Here is an 18,885-nt window from a genome sequence, read left to right as displayed (position 1 = left end):
CTGCCTTCTCACTCCTTTCTCCCCTACCCTATAGTCTCTATGTTTGGTTTGGGAATAGGAACCAAACATAAATGTTTTTTTAATGTCTCCTTGTTCGTGTAAGATCTTCCTGAATGGTGATACAAACTTCAGTTGTAAAATGGCAATAGGATACGAAAACTGTGGCTATTTTTTCAACTCTGGCAGGATGCTAGCCAAGGAGTGTGTCACTGGTAGTTGCATACTCTGTCAGGAAATTCAAGGGCCAGGGAGATTCATGCTGATATGTTGCCTCTGCTCTTGATCTGTGTGGCCAACTCATTTCTCATTTGATCTCTAGATCCTTGCTCAAACAAATTGAACAGTTATAAAAGGGGTGTGTGTGTGTGTGTATGTGTGTGTATGTGTGTGTGTGTGTGCATGCTCCCAACTAATCCATAACTCACTGGATACCTTGAGGTCTCACTTTCCCCCATATCCCATATCACGGGATAATGAACTGTGACAGTGCTTCTTTCTCCAGCATTCTACCCAACTTCCCCACAACTTTGACTTTATGCAATTTTCAGGTACTCTACAATCATTTTAGGGGTGAAAGTAATAGAATTTATACAAAAGGGGCTCACTACAAATTCATAGCATTGTGTTTTACCAGGGGCCTCTTGACTATGCAGTCATTCGTGTATTTTCCTCTCACTGATGGTCCTGTGGTCTTTATCATAGCCACGCACCCCCTCACATGTAGCTCTTGCAGTTCGCTTCACTAATGCAGATGACCTCTGCCTCCTCCCTCTCTATGAGACAGCCAGGGCCAGTCAGGAGCACCCACATCTTACCTTTCTGCACCTAAAAATTCTGTGTATTCCATTCACCTCAAGGGAAGTGATGTCATTCTTGATTTCTCAAAATTACTCTTCCATCTGGTTTCCCCATCTCATCCCCTCCTCTTCCCCAGGGTCATCTGTTTCTCACATTTCCCTTTTCATATCTTCTGTCTCCTCTTCTCTACTGCTTCCTCACCTTAGACTACAAACATATTTGGGTCTTCCCAACTTAAATAGACAAATGACATGAAACTCTTCTTTTAGAGTGAAAAATAATAGCAGATGAAAGCTTCAAAAATGTTATGGTATCATTGTAAAGACAAGTATACACTAGCTTTGTGAACTTCTTTTCACTTCCAAACCTCATGCCTATCCTGTGCAGCAGCTACCTAACTGACTTCCTTGCCTCCAAACTCTCCCTCTTCCAGTCCAACTAACATTTTGCTACCACATTAATTTTCCTTAAAAATATGCCTTTGTATGAAATATTTTCCTTATAGGAAAAAGCACAGATTCCTTTGTCTGGAATGCATGAGCATTCACAACTAGCACCTCCCCTGACAAACAAACAAACAAATAGCCTTTCTTTTCACTATATTTCCACATGAATCTTCCACTCAGCTAAGCTGGCTCTGACTATATCACATCCAGTATCTCCTCAGCATGCTCTTCATGCTGTACCTCCTAGAATGCACTCGCTACTTTCTTCCCCATCACTTCCCTAAGCCCTATGCCTCCTTCAAATACAGCCCAATTTCCTCTCCTTCAAGAGGCTTTCCTCAATAGAATCTACCCTTTGGGGACCACTTTCTAAATACGGTATTTAATAACTGTCCAGTCATTGGGTGCTTAGCCCTTGGATGTACAGCCTTGCATTGGTATTTATTGGTTTAAGTATCTGTCCTCACAGGAACAACATCTTATGTTATACCTCTTTATATCTTTCTTTTTAATTAGCACTTAATCTTTCTTATAATGAAAATAAGCCTGGCTAGATTATAGAGATTTTGGTGGGGAGGGTTTCAGAAAAACTACCAAAGTAAATGTCTAAGGGCTACACACAGGTAGCAAGTTGAGTAAAAAGGCATTTTGGTTATTTCTTCCTGTAGTACCTGACAGAGGTTGATGTTGCTGTAAATATTCTCCCAGACTTGGTCATAGTCGCACTGATGCAAACCCTGGGAAGCCACAAAGGATGGATGATGTGGAGCCAGCATGACTATCTTTGCAGCATGATCTTGGAGCACTTGCATTACTCGCTCAGGGTTGGAAATCTCAGGTAGAATAGAGAAGAGAAGGAATGGTTATGAGAAGTATGTTCCCTTTTTCTCAGCAAGACTTTGGTCACATACATGTGAACAAGGAAGAAAGTCTAGGTGGGACTTTATTCAATTAAAAAAATAAAATTAAAGTCCAGCATCATGATTCCCCAAATATGTTTGTCAATTCAGCACTATAAGTATTCAAATATACCATAGTAGCTCATTTAAAAATTCTGTGACAATCCCCTAAAGACAATAGCAGGTGGCGTTCCCACAAGTGTTGTGGCATCAGTGAAAAGATAAACACCCATCAGCATTGGGTGCAAACTCTGTCAACTGTTAAGAAGCTTCTGGGCAATGGAGGAGGGGGCAGAAGTGTAGCACAAGAAGAGCACAAGCTTTATAAAGATACAGACCTAGGCTCGTATCTCTGCAGGAATCCTGGCTTTTCCATGCAGAGCAGGGCAAGTCAACCTAACAAAAATGCTAATGATGTCTCTACCCAGAGTGCTGCAATAATGCCTACCATGTAGGAGGACCTGAATAAATGTCCCTTCTTCTCATCTGGAGGTAAAGAATTGAATAATAATCCCAGAATTGAATTGCTACTTAAGTGATACATATATACTATATCACTTTAATATCACAAAGAACCTCAAAGATCATTTATTTCGATCTCTATCAAAATCCCAAAGACATTTCTTGCAGATACAGAAAAATTCATCCTACAATTTATATGAAATCTCAAGGGACCCCAAATAGCTAAACAATTTTCCAAAAGAACAAAGTTGAAGAACTTACACTCTCTGAATTAAAAAACTATTACAAAGATATAGTAATCAAAACAGTATGGTACTGGCATAAAGAGAGACATTTAGACCAATGGAATAGAGTAGACAGCCTAGAAATAAACCCTCACATATATGGTTAAGGGTGCCAAGACCACTCAATGGGGAAAGGACAACATCTTCAATATATGGTGTTGGGAAAACTGAATATCCACATGCAAAATAATAAAGTTTTATCTTTACATTATACCACATACAAAAATTACTCAAAATGGATTAAAGATCTAAATGTAAGACCTAAAATTATGAAACTCTTAGAAGGAAACATAGGGGAAATGCTTCATGATATTAAATTTGGCAACCATTTCTTGAATATAACACCAAAAGTCCAAGCAACAAAAGCAAAAATAGACAAATAGGATGACACCAAACTTAACAACTTTAGTGCAGCAAAGGATGCAAATCAATTGAAATGAAGAGTCAACCTACATAACGAGAGAAAAGATTTGCAAATTATATATCCAATATGTGACTAATAGCAAGAATACATAAAGAACTCCAGGCTGGGTGCAATGGTTCACACCTGTAATCCCAGCACTTTGGGAAGCCAAAGCAGGTGGATTGCTTGAGCCCAGGAGTTCAAGACCAGCCTGGGAAACATGGCAAAACCCCATCTCTACAAAAAAATCCAAAAAATTAGCCTGGTATAGTGGTGTGCCCCTGTAATCCCAGCTACTTGAGAGGTTAACATGGGAGGATCGCTTGAGCCCAGGAGGAGGAGGTTGCAGTGAGCCAAGGTCACACCACTGCACTTCATCCTGGGTGACAGAGTGAGACCCTGTCTCAAAAAGAGCTACAACTCAACAAGAAAAAAATCAAATAAACTGATTTTAAAATAGGTAGTCAATTACAAAAAAAAAAAAAAAAAGAAAGACAGACGAAAGAAAAAATAAGCAAAGGATTTGAATAGATATTTATCTAAAGATGATATACAAATGGCTAAGAAGCATATAAAAGATGCTCAACATCACTAGTCATCAGAGAAACTCAAATCAAAACCACAGTAAGATTTCACCTCACACCCATTAGAATGGCTGCTATTAAAAATCATAAAATAACCAGTGTTGGTGAAGATGTGGCAAAATTGGAACCTTTGTGCACTGTTGGTGGGACTGTAAAATGGTGCAAATCTATAGAAAACAGTATGGTGTTTCCTAATAAAATAAAATAAAATTACCATGTGATCCAGCAATTATACTTCTGGATATATATCCAAAAGAACTGAAAGCAAGACCTTGAAGAGGTATTTGCACATCCATGTTTATAGCAACATCATTGACAATATCCAAAAGGTGGAAGCAACCCAAATCCTCATATCAGATGAACAGATTTTTTTTAATGTGGTATATACTTACAAGGGAATGTTATTCAGCCTTGAAAAAAAGGAAGGAAACTCTGACACACACTACAACATGAATGAACCTTGAGGACATTATACTAAGTAAAATAAACCAAAAAGACAACGATTGCATGATTCCACTTATATGAGGTATCCAAAGTAGCCAAACATATAGAAAAAGAAAGTAGAATGGTGGTTGCCAGGAGTTGGGAGGAAGGAAAAATGAGAGTTGTTGTTTGATGGGTATAGAGTTCTAGTTTTGCAAGATGAAAACATCCTGGAGATACATTGTGAAACACTATGAATGTATTCAGTGCCACAATTACCATGTTCTTTTGGAGGTGTCATGTTTCCTTGCTTTTTTGCTTCTTGTGTTCTTTTTTTTTTTTTTGAGATGGAATTTCTGTCTTGTTGCCCAGGCTGGAGTGCAATGGCACGATCTCAGCTCACCACAACCTCCGCTTCCCAGGTTCAAGCGATTCTCCTGCCTTAGTCTCCCAAGTAGCTGGGATTACAGGCATGCACCACCTTGCCTGGCTAATTTTGTATTTTTAGTAGAGACACGGTTTCTCTATGTTGGTCAGGCTGGCCTTGAACTCCCAACCTCAGGTGATCCACCTATCTCGGCCTCCCAAAGTGTTGGGATTATAGGCGTGAGCCACCGCGCCCAGACGCTTCTTGTATTCTTACACTGATATCTGTGTATCTGGTGGAATGGGTGCCTCTTCCAATTTTATGGGGTAGCTTTTATAGGGATACATTTTCTGTATCCCTGAATTATATACAGTAAATATTCATTTAATGTCATCAATAGGTTCTTGGAAACCACAACTTTAAGCAAAACAATATAGAGCAGGCCCTCAAATAACATCATTTTATTCAATATCATTTTATTGTAATGTTGATGAGAAAAAATGCTGATTTTTCTTATACGTTGTTTGGTTTAAAGTTGCAGTTTCCAAGAATCTATCGATGGTGTTCAGTGAGGACATACTGTACTTAAAGATGGTTATGGTAAATTTTATGTTACTTTTTTTTTTTTAACCAAAATAAAAGTATCATTTAGGTGCAGGCTCCCCAGGGACCAATGACCAGCCCACCTGGTGCCTACAGCTGCCAGCAAACCCATCTCCTCCAGTGGCAGAGCCACCATGTACTACACCAGTATCCCAGGAACCAACATCCAGCCTGACTGGTGCCTGCAACACCAACCCTGCAACCAGCAGAGATGACATGCCCAGTGTGTGCCCTCCAGAACCTGAGAATTGGCCCTCTTGGTGGCCCTTATCCCAAGCAAAGCCATACCACTACTGCCTTCACAAATATCCAGAGCCTAGGCCGGTAACATACTTGCAGACACCACTGACACTGAATACAGCCAAAGATATCACACAGAGACTACACTACTGTACCTGTCCAGAACCAAAACTAAAGCATCCTTACGTAACCAATACTATAGGACACATCTACGGGGAAAATGTAGCCCTATAAAAGCTACCCCATAAAATTGGAAGAGGCACCCATTCCACTGATATGCAGATATCAGTATAATAATACAAGAAGCAAACAAGCAAGGAAACATGACCCCTCCAAAGGAAAATGGTAATTATCTAGCAACAGACCCCAAAGAAAAGGCAATCTATAAAATGCCTGGATAGGAATTCAAAATAATGATTTTAAGAAAACTCAGTGAGATACAAGAGAAAACAGACAGACAACTCAATAAAATCAGAAAAATAATTCATGATCTAAATGAAAAATCTGGCCAGGCATGGTGGCTTTTACCTGTAATCCCAGCACTTTGGGAGGCTGAGGTGGAAGGATTGCTTGAGCCAGGTGTTCAAGACCAGCCTGGGCAACATAGCGAGATCTTGTCTCTACTAAAAATTTTTAAAAATTAGCTAGGTGTGGTAGTGCATGCCTGTAGTCCTAGCTACTTGGGAGCTGAGGTGGGAGGATCATTTGAGCCCAGAAGTTCAAGGCTGTAGTAAGAGTTCTAATTGTGTCACTACACTCTAGCTTAAGTGACGAAGCAAGACTCTCTCTCAAAAACAAACAACTAATAAATAAATAAATAAGATATTCAATAGAGATCAATATAAAAAAGACCCAAACAGAAATCTTGGAGTTAAAGAATTCAGTGAATAACATAAGAAATACAACTGAGAAATTCAACAATAGACTAGATCAAGCAGAAGAAAAGTTTTCTGAATTTGAAGGTCTTTTGAAATAATCCAGCCAACCAAAAAAGAAAAAATGAAGAAAGCTTAAAGGATTTATATAACACCATTAAGTAAACAAATATTCATTTTATGGGAATTCCAGAAGGAGAAGAGCAGGAACAAGGCATAGGAAATCTATATAATAAAATAATCGCTGAAATCTTCCCAAGTCTTAGGAGAAATATGTATATTCACATCTAGTAAGCTCAAAGGTTCCCAAATTCAACCCAAAAAGCCCTCTCTGAGGCACATTATAGTTAAACTGTCAAAAGTCAAAGACAAAGGAGAAAATTCTAAAAACAGCAAGAGAAAAGTGTCAAGTTACATATCATGGAATCTCCGTCAGACTAACAGAGATTTCTCAGCAAAACCTTATGGGCCAGAAGAGAATAGGATGATATATTTAAAGTGCTGAAAGAATAGAAAAACTGCCAGTCAAGAGTACTATTCCTAGCAAACTTAACCTTCAGAAATGAAGGCAAAATAAAGTTTTTCCCAGACAAGGAGAAAATGGGGAATTTATCACCACTAGACTGGCTTAACAAGAAATATAGAAGTCCTGCATCTGGAAGTGAAAGGACAATAACTACTCTCATGAAAACAGACAAAAGTATAAAAATCACTGATAGAGCAGATACACATAAGAAAGAGAAAGAAATCAAATCTTTTTGCTACAGAAAACCACCAAACTGAAAATATAAACAAAAAGAAAGAAGAAAGGAACAAAGGCTATATGAAACAACCAGGAAACAACGAACAAAATGACAGGAGTAAGCCTTCACCTATCAAAAATAACCTTGAATGTAAACAGTTTAAATTCCCTAATTAAAAGACATAGATTATCTGAATTGATTTTTTTAAATGATCCAACTATATGCTGCCTACAAGAAACTCACTTCATCTGTAAAGATATATAAACTAAAAAATAAAAATAAAAAAAAAAAGGGGATGGAAAAAAATATTCCATGCAAATGGAAGCCAGATGTGAGCAGGTGTAGCTATACTTACATCAGATAAAATAGATTTTAAGTCAAAAACGGTAAAAAGAGGTAAAGGTCATTACGTAATGATAAAGGGATCAATGAAAAGCAAGAGTATATAGTAATTATAAATATATATACACCCAACACCAGAGCACCCAGATATTTAAGCAAATATTATTGGATCTAAAGAGAGAGATAGACTCCAATACCATAATAGTTGATGCCTTCAACACCCCACACTCAGCATCGGAGAGATCATTTAGATGGAAATTCAACAAAGAAATACCAATCTTAAATTGCACTACAAACAAATGGACCTAATAGATATTTACAGAACATTTTAACCAACAGTCACAAAATATACATTATTCTCATCTGCACCTGGAACATTCTCTAGGATAGACCATATGTTAGGCCACAAAACAAGACTCAAAAAATTTTTAAAAATCAAAACTATATTAAGTATCTTTTCAGACCTCAATGGGATAAAACTAGAAATCAATAACAAGGGAAACTTTGGGAACGGCATAAACTCACGGAAATTAAACAACATACTCCTGAATGACCAATGGGTCAATAAAGAAATTAAAAAGCAAATTTTTAAAAATTTATTGAAACTAATGAAAATAGAAACACAACATGCTGGCCAGGTGTGGTGGCTCACACCTGTGATCTCAGCTCTTTGGGAGGCCGAGGCCAGTGGATCACCTGAGGTCAGGAGTTCAACACCAGCCTGGCCAACATGCTGAAACCTCGTCTCTACTAAAAATAAAAATTTAGCCGGGCGTGGAGGCAGGCACCTGTAACCCCAGTAACTCAGGAGGCTGAGGCAGGAGAATTGCTTGAATCTGGGAGGTGGAGATTGCAGTGAGCCAGGATCATGCCACTGCCCTCCAGCCTGGGCAACAGAGTGAGACTCTGTCTGAAAAAAAGAAAAGAAAAGAAACATAACATACCAAAACCTATAGGATACAGCAAAAGCAGTATAAGAGGGAAGTTTATAGCAATAAACACCTACGCCAAAAAGTAGTAAATTTTGAAATTAACAACTTACTGATGCAACTCAAGGAACTAAAGAAGCAAGAACAAACCAAATCCAATATAACTAGAAGGGAATACATAATAAAAATCAGGGCAGAAATAAATTAAAAACTAAAAACAATACAAAAGATCAATGAAACAAAAAGCTGACTTTTTAAAAAGATAAAATTGAAAAACCATTAGCTAGACTACCTAACAAACAAAGATCTGAATAAATCAAATTAAAAATGAAAGAGGAGACATTAAAACTGATACCACAGAAATACAAGAATCAGGCTGGGTGCGGTAGCTCACACCTGTAATCCCAGCACTTTGGGAGGCTGAGGCGGGTGGATCAACTGAGGTCGAGAATTCGAGGGCAGCCTGACCAACATGGAGAAACTCCATCTCCACTAAAAATAGAAAATTAGCTGGGCACAGTGGCGGGTGCCTGTAATCCCAGCTACTTGGGAGGCTGAGGTAGGAGAATCACTTGAACCCGGGAGGCAGAGGTTGTGGAGAACCGAGATTGTGCCATTGCACTCCAACCTGGGCAACAAGAGGGAAACTCCGTCTCAAAAAAAAAAAAACAAAAACAAAAAAAAACAAGGACCATTAAAGACTATTATAAACAACTCTACGCCAACAAATTGGAAAACCTAGAGGAAATGGGTAAACTCCTGGACACATGCAACCTATCAAGATTGAACCAGGAAGAAGGAGAAAACCTCAATAGACCAATAACAAGGAACACAACTGCATCAGTAACAAAAAGTCTCTCAACAAAGAGAAACCAAGAACTGGATGACTTCATCGCCAAATCTACCAAACTTTTACAGAATTGATGTGGATTCTTCTCATACTATTCCAAAAACATGAAAAGGAGAGAATTCTTCCAAATTCATTCTACAAGGCCAATATTACCCTAATAAAAAACCCAGACAAGGACAGAACAAAAAAAAAAGAAAACTACAGGCTAATATTCCTGATGAACATAGATGCAAAAATCTTCAACAAAACAGTAGTAAACCAAATCCAACAGCACACCAAAAAGATTAATACACCATGATCAAGTGAGATTTATCCCAGCGATCCAAGGATGATTCAATATACACAAATCAATAAACATGACACATCACACAAAGAGAATGAAAAACAAAAATACATGATCATTTCAATAGGCACAGAAAAAGCATTTGATAAAATTCAACATCCCTTCATGATAAAAACTCTCAACAAATTAGGCATAGAATAAATTTACCTCAGCACTATAAAGTCTACATATGACAAACCTACAGCTAACATTATGAGGAAAAGTTGAAAGCTTTTCCTCTAATAGTTGGAATGATATAAAGGTGTCTACTTTCCCCACTACAATTTGACACTGTACTAGAAGTCCTAGCCAGAGCAACTAGGCAAAATTAAAAACAAAGGGCATTCAAATTGGAAAAAAAGGAAGTCAAATTGTCTTTTTGAAGACAATGTGATCTTATCTGTGGAAAAACCTAAAGACTCCGCCAAAAACTCTTAGAACTGACAGACAAATTCAGTAAAATTTCAGGATACGAAATCAACATACAAAAATTATTAGCATTTCTATACACCAATAACAAACTAGCTGAAAAAGAAACCAAGAAAGCAATTACATTTTCAATAGCTATAAAAAATATTATGTAGGAATAAAACTAACCAAGAAGGTGAAAGATCTCCACAATAAAAACTATGAAGTACCAATGAAAGAAATGGAAGAAGACACAAAAAAATGGAAAGAAATATCATGTTCATGGATTGAAAAGATTAATATAGTTAAAAATGACCATACCCAAATTGATCCACAGATTCAAAGCAATCCCTATCAAAACACCACTGACGTTCTTCACAGAAATAGAAAAAATAATCCTAAAATGTGTGTGGAACCACAAAAGACCCAAACAAACAAAGTAATCCTGACTAAAAAGGACAAAGCTGGTGGCATCACATTATCTGACTTCAAAATACACTGTAAATATACTGTAACTAAAGCAGCATGGTACTGGCATAAAAATAGGTACATGGATCAATGAAACAGAATAGAGAACCCAGAAATAAATCCACATATTTACAGCCAACCGATTTTTAACAAAGGCACCAAAAACAAACATTGGGGAAAGAAAGTCTCTTCAATAAATGGTGCTGGATAAACTGGATATCTGGATGTGCAGAAAAATGAAACAAGACCCTTATCTCTCACCGTATACAAAATTCAACTCAAAATGGACTAAAGATTTAAATATAAGACTCTGAACTATAAAACTATTAGAAGAAACTAAAAGGAGAAATACTTCAGGACATTGGTCTGGGGAAAGATTTTAAGGATATAATCTCCAAAGCATAGACAACAAAAGCAAAGATAGACAAGTGGGATTATATCAAACTAAATACACAAACACACACACACACACACACACACACACAAATAATCTGATTTAAAAATGAGAAAATGATCCTGAATGGATATTTCTCAAAAGAAAGCATTCAAATGACCAAGAAGTATATGAAAAAATGCTCAACATTACTAATCATCAAATGCAAATCAAAAACCACAGTATGATATAATATCATTCCAGTTAGAATGGCTATTAACAAAAAGACAAAAAAAAAATCAAATGCTGGCAAAGATGCAGAGAAAAGACAACTCTTATACACTGTTGGACTTATAAATTACTATAGCCATTATTGAAAAAAGTATGGAGGTCCCCCTAAAACCTATAACTAGAACTACAACATGATCCAGCAATCTCACTATGGGGTATAAATTTTTAAAAAAGGAAATCAGTATGTTGAACAGATATCTGTACTCCCATGTTTATTGCAGCCCTATTCACAATAACCAAGATAAAAGTATCCATTAACAGATGAATGGATAAAGAAAATGTGTTATATATACCCAATGGAATACTATTTGACCATAAAAAGAATGAGATCTTGTCATTTGCAACAACACTGATGAGCTTGGAGGACTTTAAGTGAAATAAGCCAGGCACTGAAAGGTAAATACATGTTCTTACTCATCTTCTCCACATGTTCTTACTCATTTTCAGAAGCTAAAAAAGTTGATCTCATAGAAGTAGAAAGTAGAATAGCGATTATTAAGGCTCGGGGGTGGGGGGGGTGGGATAGGGAGAGATTGTTTAAAGGATACAAAATTATCAGTAGACAGGGAAAATAAGTTATTGTGTTCCATAGCACTGTAAGGTGACTATAGTTAACAATAATTTATTGTATATTTTCAAATAGCTAGAAAAGGGGATTTTGAACGTTCCCAGGGCAAATAAATAATAGATGTTTGAGAAGATGGATATACTAGTTACCTTGACTTGATAATTATACATTGTATGTATCAAAATATCACTCTGTACCCCATAATTATGTACAATTTTTGTCAATTAAAATATTTTAAAAGATAATTTAGTTTAATATTTTGTTTCACAAATAAAGAAGCTAAGGCTAAAGGAGGTTACATGACTAGACAAATACCGCACAGAGAGTTGGTGTTAAAACTGGACTAAAATCCAATTTTTTGGGTTTTGCTTTTGTTGTTGTTGTTGTTGTTTTGTTGTTGTTGTTGTTGTTTAAGACAGAGTCCCATGCTCTCACCCAGGCTGGAGTGCAGTGATGCAATCATAGCTCATTGCAACCTTGACCTCCTGAGCTCAAGCAATCCTCCACCTCAGCCTCCCGAGTAGCTGGGACTACAGGTGTATTTCACCACTTCTGGCTAATTAAAAAAAAAAAAGAATTTGTAGAGACAGAGTCTCTTTTTGTTGCCTACGCTGGTCTTGAACTCCTGGGCTCAAACAATCCTCCTGCCTTTGCCTCCCAAAGTGCTGGGATTACAGACATGAGTCACTGTGCCTGGCCCTAAAGTCCAGCTTTTTGACAATTTTTTATTCTCTACTGAAAGCTAACAAGGTTTTGAAAGTGTGGCAATTAGATTAGAAAGTTTCAAATAAGGCCAGGTGCAGTGGCTCACACCTGTAATCCTACCATTTTGGGAGGCCAAGGTGGCGGATCACTTGAGGTCAGGAGTTCGAGACCAGCCTAGCCAATATGGTGAAACCCCTGTCTCTACTAAAAATACAAAAATTAGCTGGGCATGGTGGTGCACACCTATAATCCCAGCTGCTAGGGAGGCTGAGGCAGGAGAATTGCTTGAACCCGGGAGGCAGAGGTTGCAGTGAGCTGAGATCGTGCTACTGTACTCCAGCCTGGGTGACAGAGCAAGACTCTGTCTCAAAAAAAAAAAAAGGAAAAGAGAAAGTTTCAAATAAAGCTGTTGTAGTGAATCCATGCCAACATTTTTAAAAAGGGAAAGAAAATTCCATATTTTGTGAATGATTTTAGCAAAAATCTTATCTACAAGGAAACGTAGTTATTTTCTCACCTTCAAAAATTTTGCTTGGAGTTGCAATAATGCATCTGTTCTTCTCCGTTCTTTTAATTTAGTCAAAAGCTTCCTTTGCCACGGATCACATTTTGGCTTGATCTAGTGGACAAACACGTTCACACAAAGTTACAACATAACAGAATGATTCTCAATAAAAGTTGCAGGCAAAGAGATTCAAGGACCTTCTGAAATGGTATCTGGCTTTGGTGCTAGGTTGGCTAGGACAAGTGAGCTTTTGGAAAGGGTCTTCATGGGTTCACAGATCCACTGAAGGAGACAGCAGCACCAGTTCCTGTTGGTGCCTGGCCTATAAGATGCAGTAGATCCATCTGGGATGACACCATAACATCCACAAGCAGCAGGAACCCTAAATCCATCAGAGTTGGTCATTGCACTTTATTTACAGGGCAAAAGAAGTTCACCCACAGACTCCTTGTGACTCCACATTTAAAACATCTTTCATATTAATAAACTGTGTTTCAAAAGTAAGTTCTGTTGCTGTAAATACCATTAACACTCAAATTTATATCTCAGCCCTAAACTCCAGCCTATTATATCCAACTACTCCTTTGATATCTATTCTTGGATATCAAGCGTAACCATCTAAAACAGAAAGTCCAGCTTCCCTTACATGGACTACCTTGTTCCTCAAGCACTAAATGGACTTAGGAGCAATCTTTGATTTCTCTCAGTCTATCTTTATTTACTCCTATGGTCTGAATGTGTTCTTCTAAAATTTAAATGATGAATCCTAACGCCCAAGGTGATGGCATTAGTAATAGAATTTGGGGATGTGATTAGATCATGATGGTAGAGCTCTCATGAACAGTATTCATGCCCTTACAAAAGAGGCCTGAGGGACTTTGGCTTTTTTCTTCTACCGTGTGAGGATATGGGGAGAAGTCAGAAGTCTATAGCTTGGAAGAGGACCTTCCAGAACTTGACCATGCTGGCCCCCTGATCTTGAACTTCCCAGTCTCCAGAACTGTGAGAAATATATTTCTGTTCTTTATAAGCTACCCAGTTAATGGTATTTTGTTAAAGCAGCCTGAATAGACTAAAACAATCATACAAGATTTATTTTATTTTATTTTATTTTTTGAGATGGAGTCTCACTCTGTCGCTAGGCTGGAGTGCAGTGGCACAATCTCGGCTCACTGCAACCTCCACCTCCCGGGTTCAAGTGATTCTCCTGCCTCAGCCTCCTGAGTAGCTGGGACTATAGGCACGCACCACCACACCCAGCTAGTTTTTGTAATTTTTTTTTTTTTTTTTTTTTTTAGTAGAGAGGGGGGTTTTACCATGTTGGCCAGGATGGTCTCAATCTCTTGACCTCATGATCCGCCCACCTTGGCCTCCCAAAGTGCTGGGATTACAGGCGTGAGCCACCGTACCTGGCCCAGATTTTTCTTTTCTTCATAATACAATCAATCCTTGTTGTTTGCGGATTCCACATTTGTGATTTTGCCTACTATCTAACATTTTTTGTGACCCAAAACTCAATACTAGTGGAGCTTTCATAGTCACTCATAGGCGTGTGCAGGGTAGTGAAAATTTGCGTCACCCTATGCGCATATTCTCAACTCAATTTGAACAAGGCAACACTCTGTCTTCTTGTTTCTGCTTGCATATTACTAACAAGGATCCTTTTCGTGGTCCGTTTAGTGCCACATTCTTCACATTTTTGTGCTTTTTGGTGGTCATTTTACTGTTGAAAATGGTCTCCATGGGTAGTGCCAAAGTAATGTCTAATGTTTCTAAGCATAAGAAGGCTGTGTGATGTGCCTTTCGGAAAAACTACATGTGTTAGATAAGCTTCATTCAGGCATGAATTATAGTGCTGTTAGTCATTAGTTCAATGTTAATGAATCAACAATATATTTTAAATAAGATGTCATTAAACAGAAACACACGTAAAACAGTTATGTATTGATGAGTGTTCCGATGAGAGGTTCACAGGAACTAACTCTATTTCCCCTAGAGGTAACGATTCAATGTTTGCTAACTCAGTGTTCGTGGTGACTTTCCAGAGCAAAACTACCTTGAATAACAGGAACTGACCATAGTTAGCACTACCTAAAATCATCTTATTTAGTTTGCTTACTTGCATATTGTTTGTGAATTGTGTATCTCCAGCATGAAGGGCCATACCTGATATACAATATGTACCAAATAAATAGTTTTTGACTCAACGATTGGATTTACACAAGTCAATCACACCCTTGGATAATAAGCTTAGCTCTTGCCAAGTATCTGAGATCATTAGTAATAAGCAGGGAGTTTGGGCCCATCAGAGTGGGGTACAGGCATCTGGAAAACCTTCAGGGTAGGCAGATCAGCATAGCAAACTTCGACATAGAGCCAAGGCAGGCAAAGAGCTGGAAGAGTGTGGCACACAAGGCCAGGTTCTCTGAGTTGCCTCAACTGAGGACACGGAAGCGTCTCCCCTAGTCAAAGAGGACAGTTCGCTGAGGGCACTAAGGAGAGAGGACAACAGGGACAACATAAACCTGGTGCTGCCAGGTTGCCTAGCCTGCTTAGATGACACTGTGACACTGCTGACATCACTGATAGATGACTATCGCCACAAGTCTCCTTACCGTTATGAAGGAAATCCAGTTGGCTCTCTTTTTCAGGGTCATTCTGGGTCCTGCCAAGCCCAAATTATCTGCTTTAGCTATTCCAGCTTCATAGTCTGGAAACGTTTGCAATCTCTGTTGCTCCATGAAGATGCTTTGAAATTTTTGGGAAACCTAAACAGGATGAAGTGAGACGTGGAACCCAGAAAGAAAAAGTCTCAGAGAGTGGGCAATTTCAAAAACAGCTACTGATTGTCTTTGAAATAGCCTTGGAATCAAACTAATTTATAAAACACGACTCTGTGACAGTGACAAGACCTTAAATGGGCATACCTGTGTGGCGCATGTTCTCAGTCAGCTCATTACCATAATTGTGTGTATTACCTGTTCTGAATGTCTGCTCCAGCGACTGGAAATATATTAATGTATTTATTTATATGTATTTTGAACTGGAACCTAAATATAAGTGAGAAGTAAATTGTCTACCTTTGGAAATGCATTCACTTTTTCCGACCACCCAGTAAACTATTATAGACTATCTAAGGATTAAAAAATCCTGCTCTCAGAGGCCTGACAAGGATGTGGCTAGAGAGGAGTCCAGATGCTAGAACCTGTTAAACTCTTTAAGGCATCTCAACCTATTCCTTTCATAGCTTACTTTCAGACTGACGCTACAAGTGCTTTCTGCAACATCAATTCCTACTGTCAAAATGCTAAACATTCCTTCTTCCCCCTCCAGGGTGGGCCCCTGTGGTGGCACCTTTATCATTATATTTGCCACGTTGTGTCAGGATTTCCTCACTACATGGTGAGCCCCATTCAGGGTATAGACTCTGAATGTCAAGAATTCACCACAAGGTGGTGGCCACACAACAACGTGAGTGTACTTAATGCCACTGAACTGAACACTTACAATGGCTAAAATGGTAAATTTCGTTATGTTATTTTACCACTCATGCGTGCACATGTACACACACAGTAAGAACCTACCACAGTGCTGACACATACTAGGGCCTCAACAAAGGTTTCTGGAATGAGTGAGCAAATTTGTGAGTCACAGAGCTGAAGATTCTTCTAGTAATAACGCTGCTACCTCTGAGTTTGGGCTATCCAGTGCCGTTGCCCCTAGCCACATGTGGCTGTTTAACATTATTAATTAATTAGAATTAAATAAAATTTGAAATCTTGTTCTTCAGTTGCGCTAACCACATTCCAAGTGCTCAGATAACTATTCGTGTATGTGACTAGTGGTTAACGTGGGACAGTGCAAAGGCAGAACACATCCATCGCTTCTGTAAGTTCAGTGAGACAGTGCTGGTCTATGACTGGGTTGGCAAACTCCTTAAAGGGCCAGATCGTAAGTATTTTAGCCTTTACTGACCACAAGGTCTCTGTCACAGCTACTCAAGTCTGCTGTTGTAGTGTGAAAGCAGCCATAGAAAACACATACATGAATAGGCATGGCTGTTGTTAGGGTCTGAATGTTTGTGTCCCCACAAGATTCATGTGTTGAAATCCTAAACCCAAAGTGATGGTATCAGCAGATGGGAATTTGGGGAGGTGATTGGGTCATGAAGGTGAAGTCTTCACGAATAGGATTAGTGCCCTTATAAAAGAAGCCTGAGAGACTCTTGCCTTCTACCATGTGCGGACACAGCAAGAAGGCACCACCTATGAGCCAGAAAGTGGGCCCTCGCCAGACATCAGACTACCTTGATCTTGAACTTTCCAGCCTCCAGAACTGTAAGAAATACATTTCTGTTGTTTAGAAGCCACTCCGTTTATGGTATTGTGTTAGAGCAGCCTGAATGAACCTAAGACTGCTGTATTCCAAAACAACTTTATTTTAAGAAAACAGGTGAGGGCTGTAGTTTGCTGACCCTGCTCTCAGGCATTAGAGTATCAGAATAAACAGCACCTAAACATAGGAACTCTTCCTAGGCAAAAAAGTTGATGTAATGCGATTGGTTATCTTGGAACACAATTAGTGTTTCACCTAATACTGTCGTAAGAAAATTAAAAGTGGAAATTATCACCATAAAAAGGAGACAAGCTGCTCTTTGGGAAAAACATGGCTTTGTTGGAGTGCTCCGCCAGGCTTGTGTTCTCTCATTTATCATTAATAATAGTCTCCTGGGCTATAATTAACCTTTATTTTTTGGGGTTCTTCTTAAACACCATCATATTCTGATTCTGTGCTTCGCCTATCATAATCCTTGATGATAATAAGGGTGAGGACACTCCCACAGAAACACTCTGCTGGAGATAGTGCTGCTGGTGGCATGAAAAGAAAGGCAAAAGCTAAACATCATCACCTTCAAGGAAACAAGAGGACATGTGATACCACTGGTTCCAGTGAGCTTAAAGAGGCTGTCTGTGTTACACACTAATAAAAATCATCCTGGGCCAGGAGCGGTGGCTCATGCCTGTAATCCCAGCTCTTTGGGAGGCCGAGGCGGAAGGATCACTTGAGGTCAGGAGTTCAAGACCAGCCTGGCCAATGTAGTAAAACCCTGTCTCTACTAAAAATACAAAAATTAGCTGGGCGTGGTGGCACATGCCTGTAATCCCAGATACTCGGGAGGCCGAGGCAGGAGAATTGCTTGAACCTGGAAGGTGGAGGTTGCAGTGAGCTGAGATTGTGCCACTGTACTCCAGCCTAGGTGACAGATTGAGACTCTGCCTAAAAACAAAACAAAACACCCCCTCCACACACACACACACAAAATCCTGGTAAAATTATGCTGGAACAAATGGAAATGCAAGTGAAATTTCAAACTCAAGCAAATGGTGATAGCACAGACAGTAGCTTACTTCTTACATAAAGAGCATTCAAAACTATTCAGATCTTATTTTTACCTGTTTGGATCCATCAATTTCTTATTTTTACCTAGCAAATATGTATACTTGCAAATAATATACAGCTAGAGCTAGAAAAATCTTTATTGTTGAAATTTTTGTTATTATAAATCTGAAGCTTGGCCAGGTGTGGTGGCTCATGCCAGTAATCCCAGCACTTTGGGAGGCCAAGGCGGGCAGATCACCTGAGGCCAGTAGTTCAAGACCAGCCTGGCCAATATGGCAACCCCATCTTTACCAAAAATACAAAAATTAGCTGGGCATGGCTGAGGCAGGAGAATCTCTTGGACCCAGGAGGCAGAGATTGCATTCAGGTGAGATTGCACTACTGCACTCCAGCCTGGGTGACAGAACAAGACTCCATCTCAAGAAAATATTTTTTAAAATCTGAAGCTATCTACCTATAGTCCTATTCTTCTCTTTGAAACAAGTTTTGTTTGTTTGTTTGTTTGTTTGAGACAGGTTCTCACTATACTGCCCATCCTGGGCTCAAGTGGTCCCCTGCTTCAACCTCCCAAAGTGCTGGGATTACAGACATGAACCA

General features: G+C 38.9%; 1 protein-coding gene across 1 annotated transcript in view; it reads right to left on the bottom strand.

Annotated features, from left to right (window-relative positions):
* The window catches only part of LOC112622375, a 183,704-nt gene that overhangs the window by 130,262 nt on the left and 34,557 nt on the right, over positions 1–18,885 (bottom strand). The window contains exons 9-11 of the mRNA XM_025381939.1: positions 15,504–15,656; positions 12,901–13,002; positions 1,916–2,077 (exon numbers count right to left, since the gene is read on the bottom strand). Of these exons, the coding sequence (XP_025237724.1) occupies positions 1,916–2,077; positions 12,901–13,002; positions 15,504–15,656 (417 nt within the window). The remainder of the gene's footprint in view (positions 1–1,915; positions 2,078–12,900; positions 13,003–15,503; positions 15,657–18,885) is intronic.

This window comes from Theropithecus gelada, chromosome 4 (genome assembly GCF_003255815.1).
Source record: "Theropithecus gelada isolate Dixy chromosome 4, Tgel_1.0, whole genome shotgun sequence".
In the NCBI taxonomy this organism is placed as follows: Eukaryota; Metazoa; Chordata; class Mammalia; order Primates; family Cercopithecidae; genus Theropithecus; species Theropithecus gelada.
Note: the sequence above shows the minus strand (reverse complement) of the source record. Positions and strands in the feature narration are given on the sequence as shown.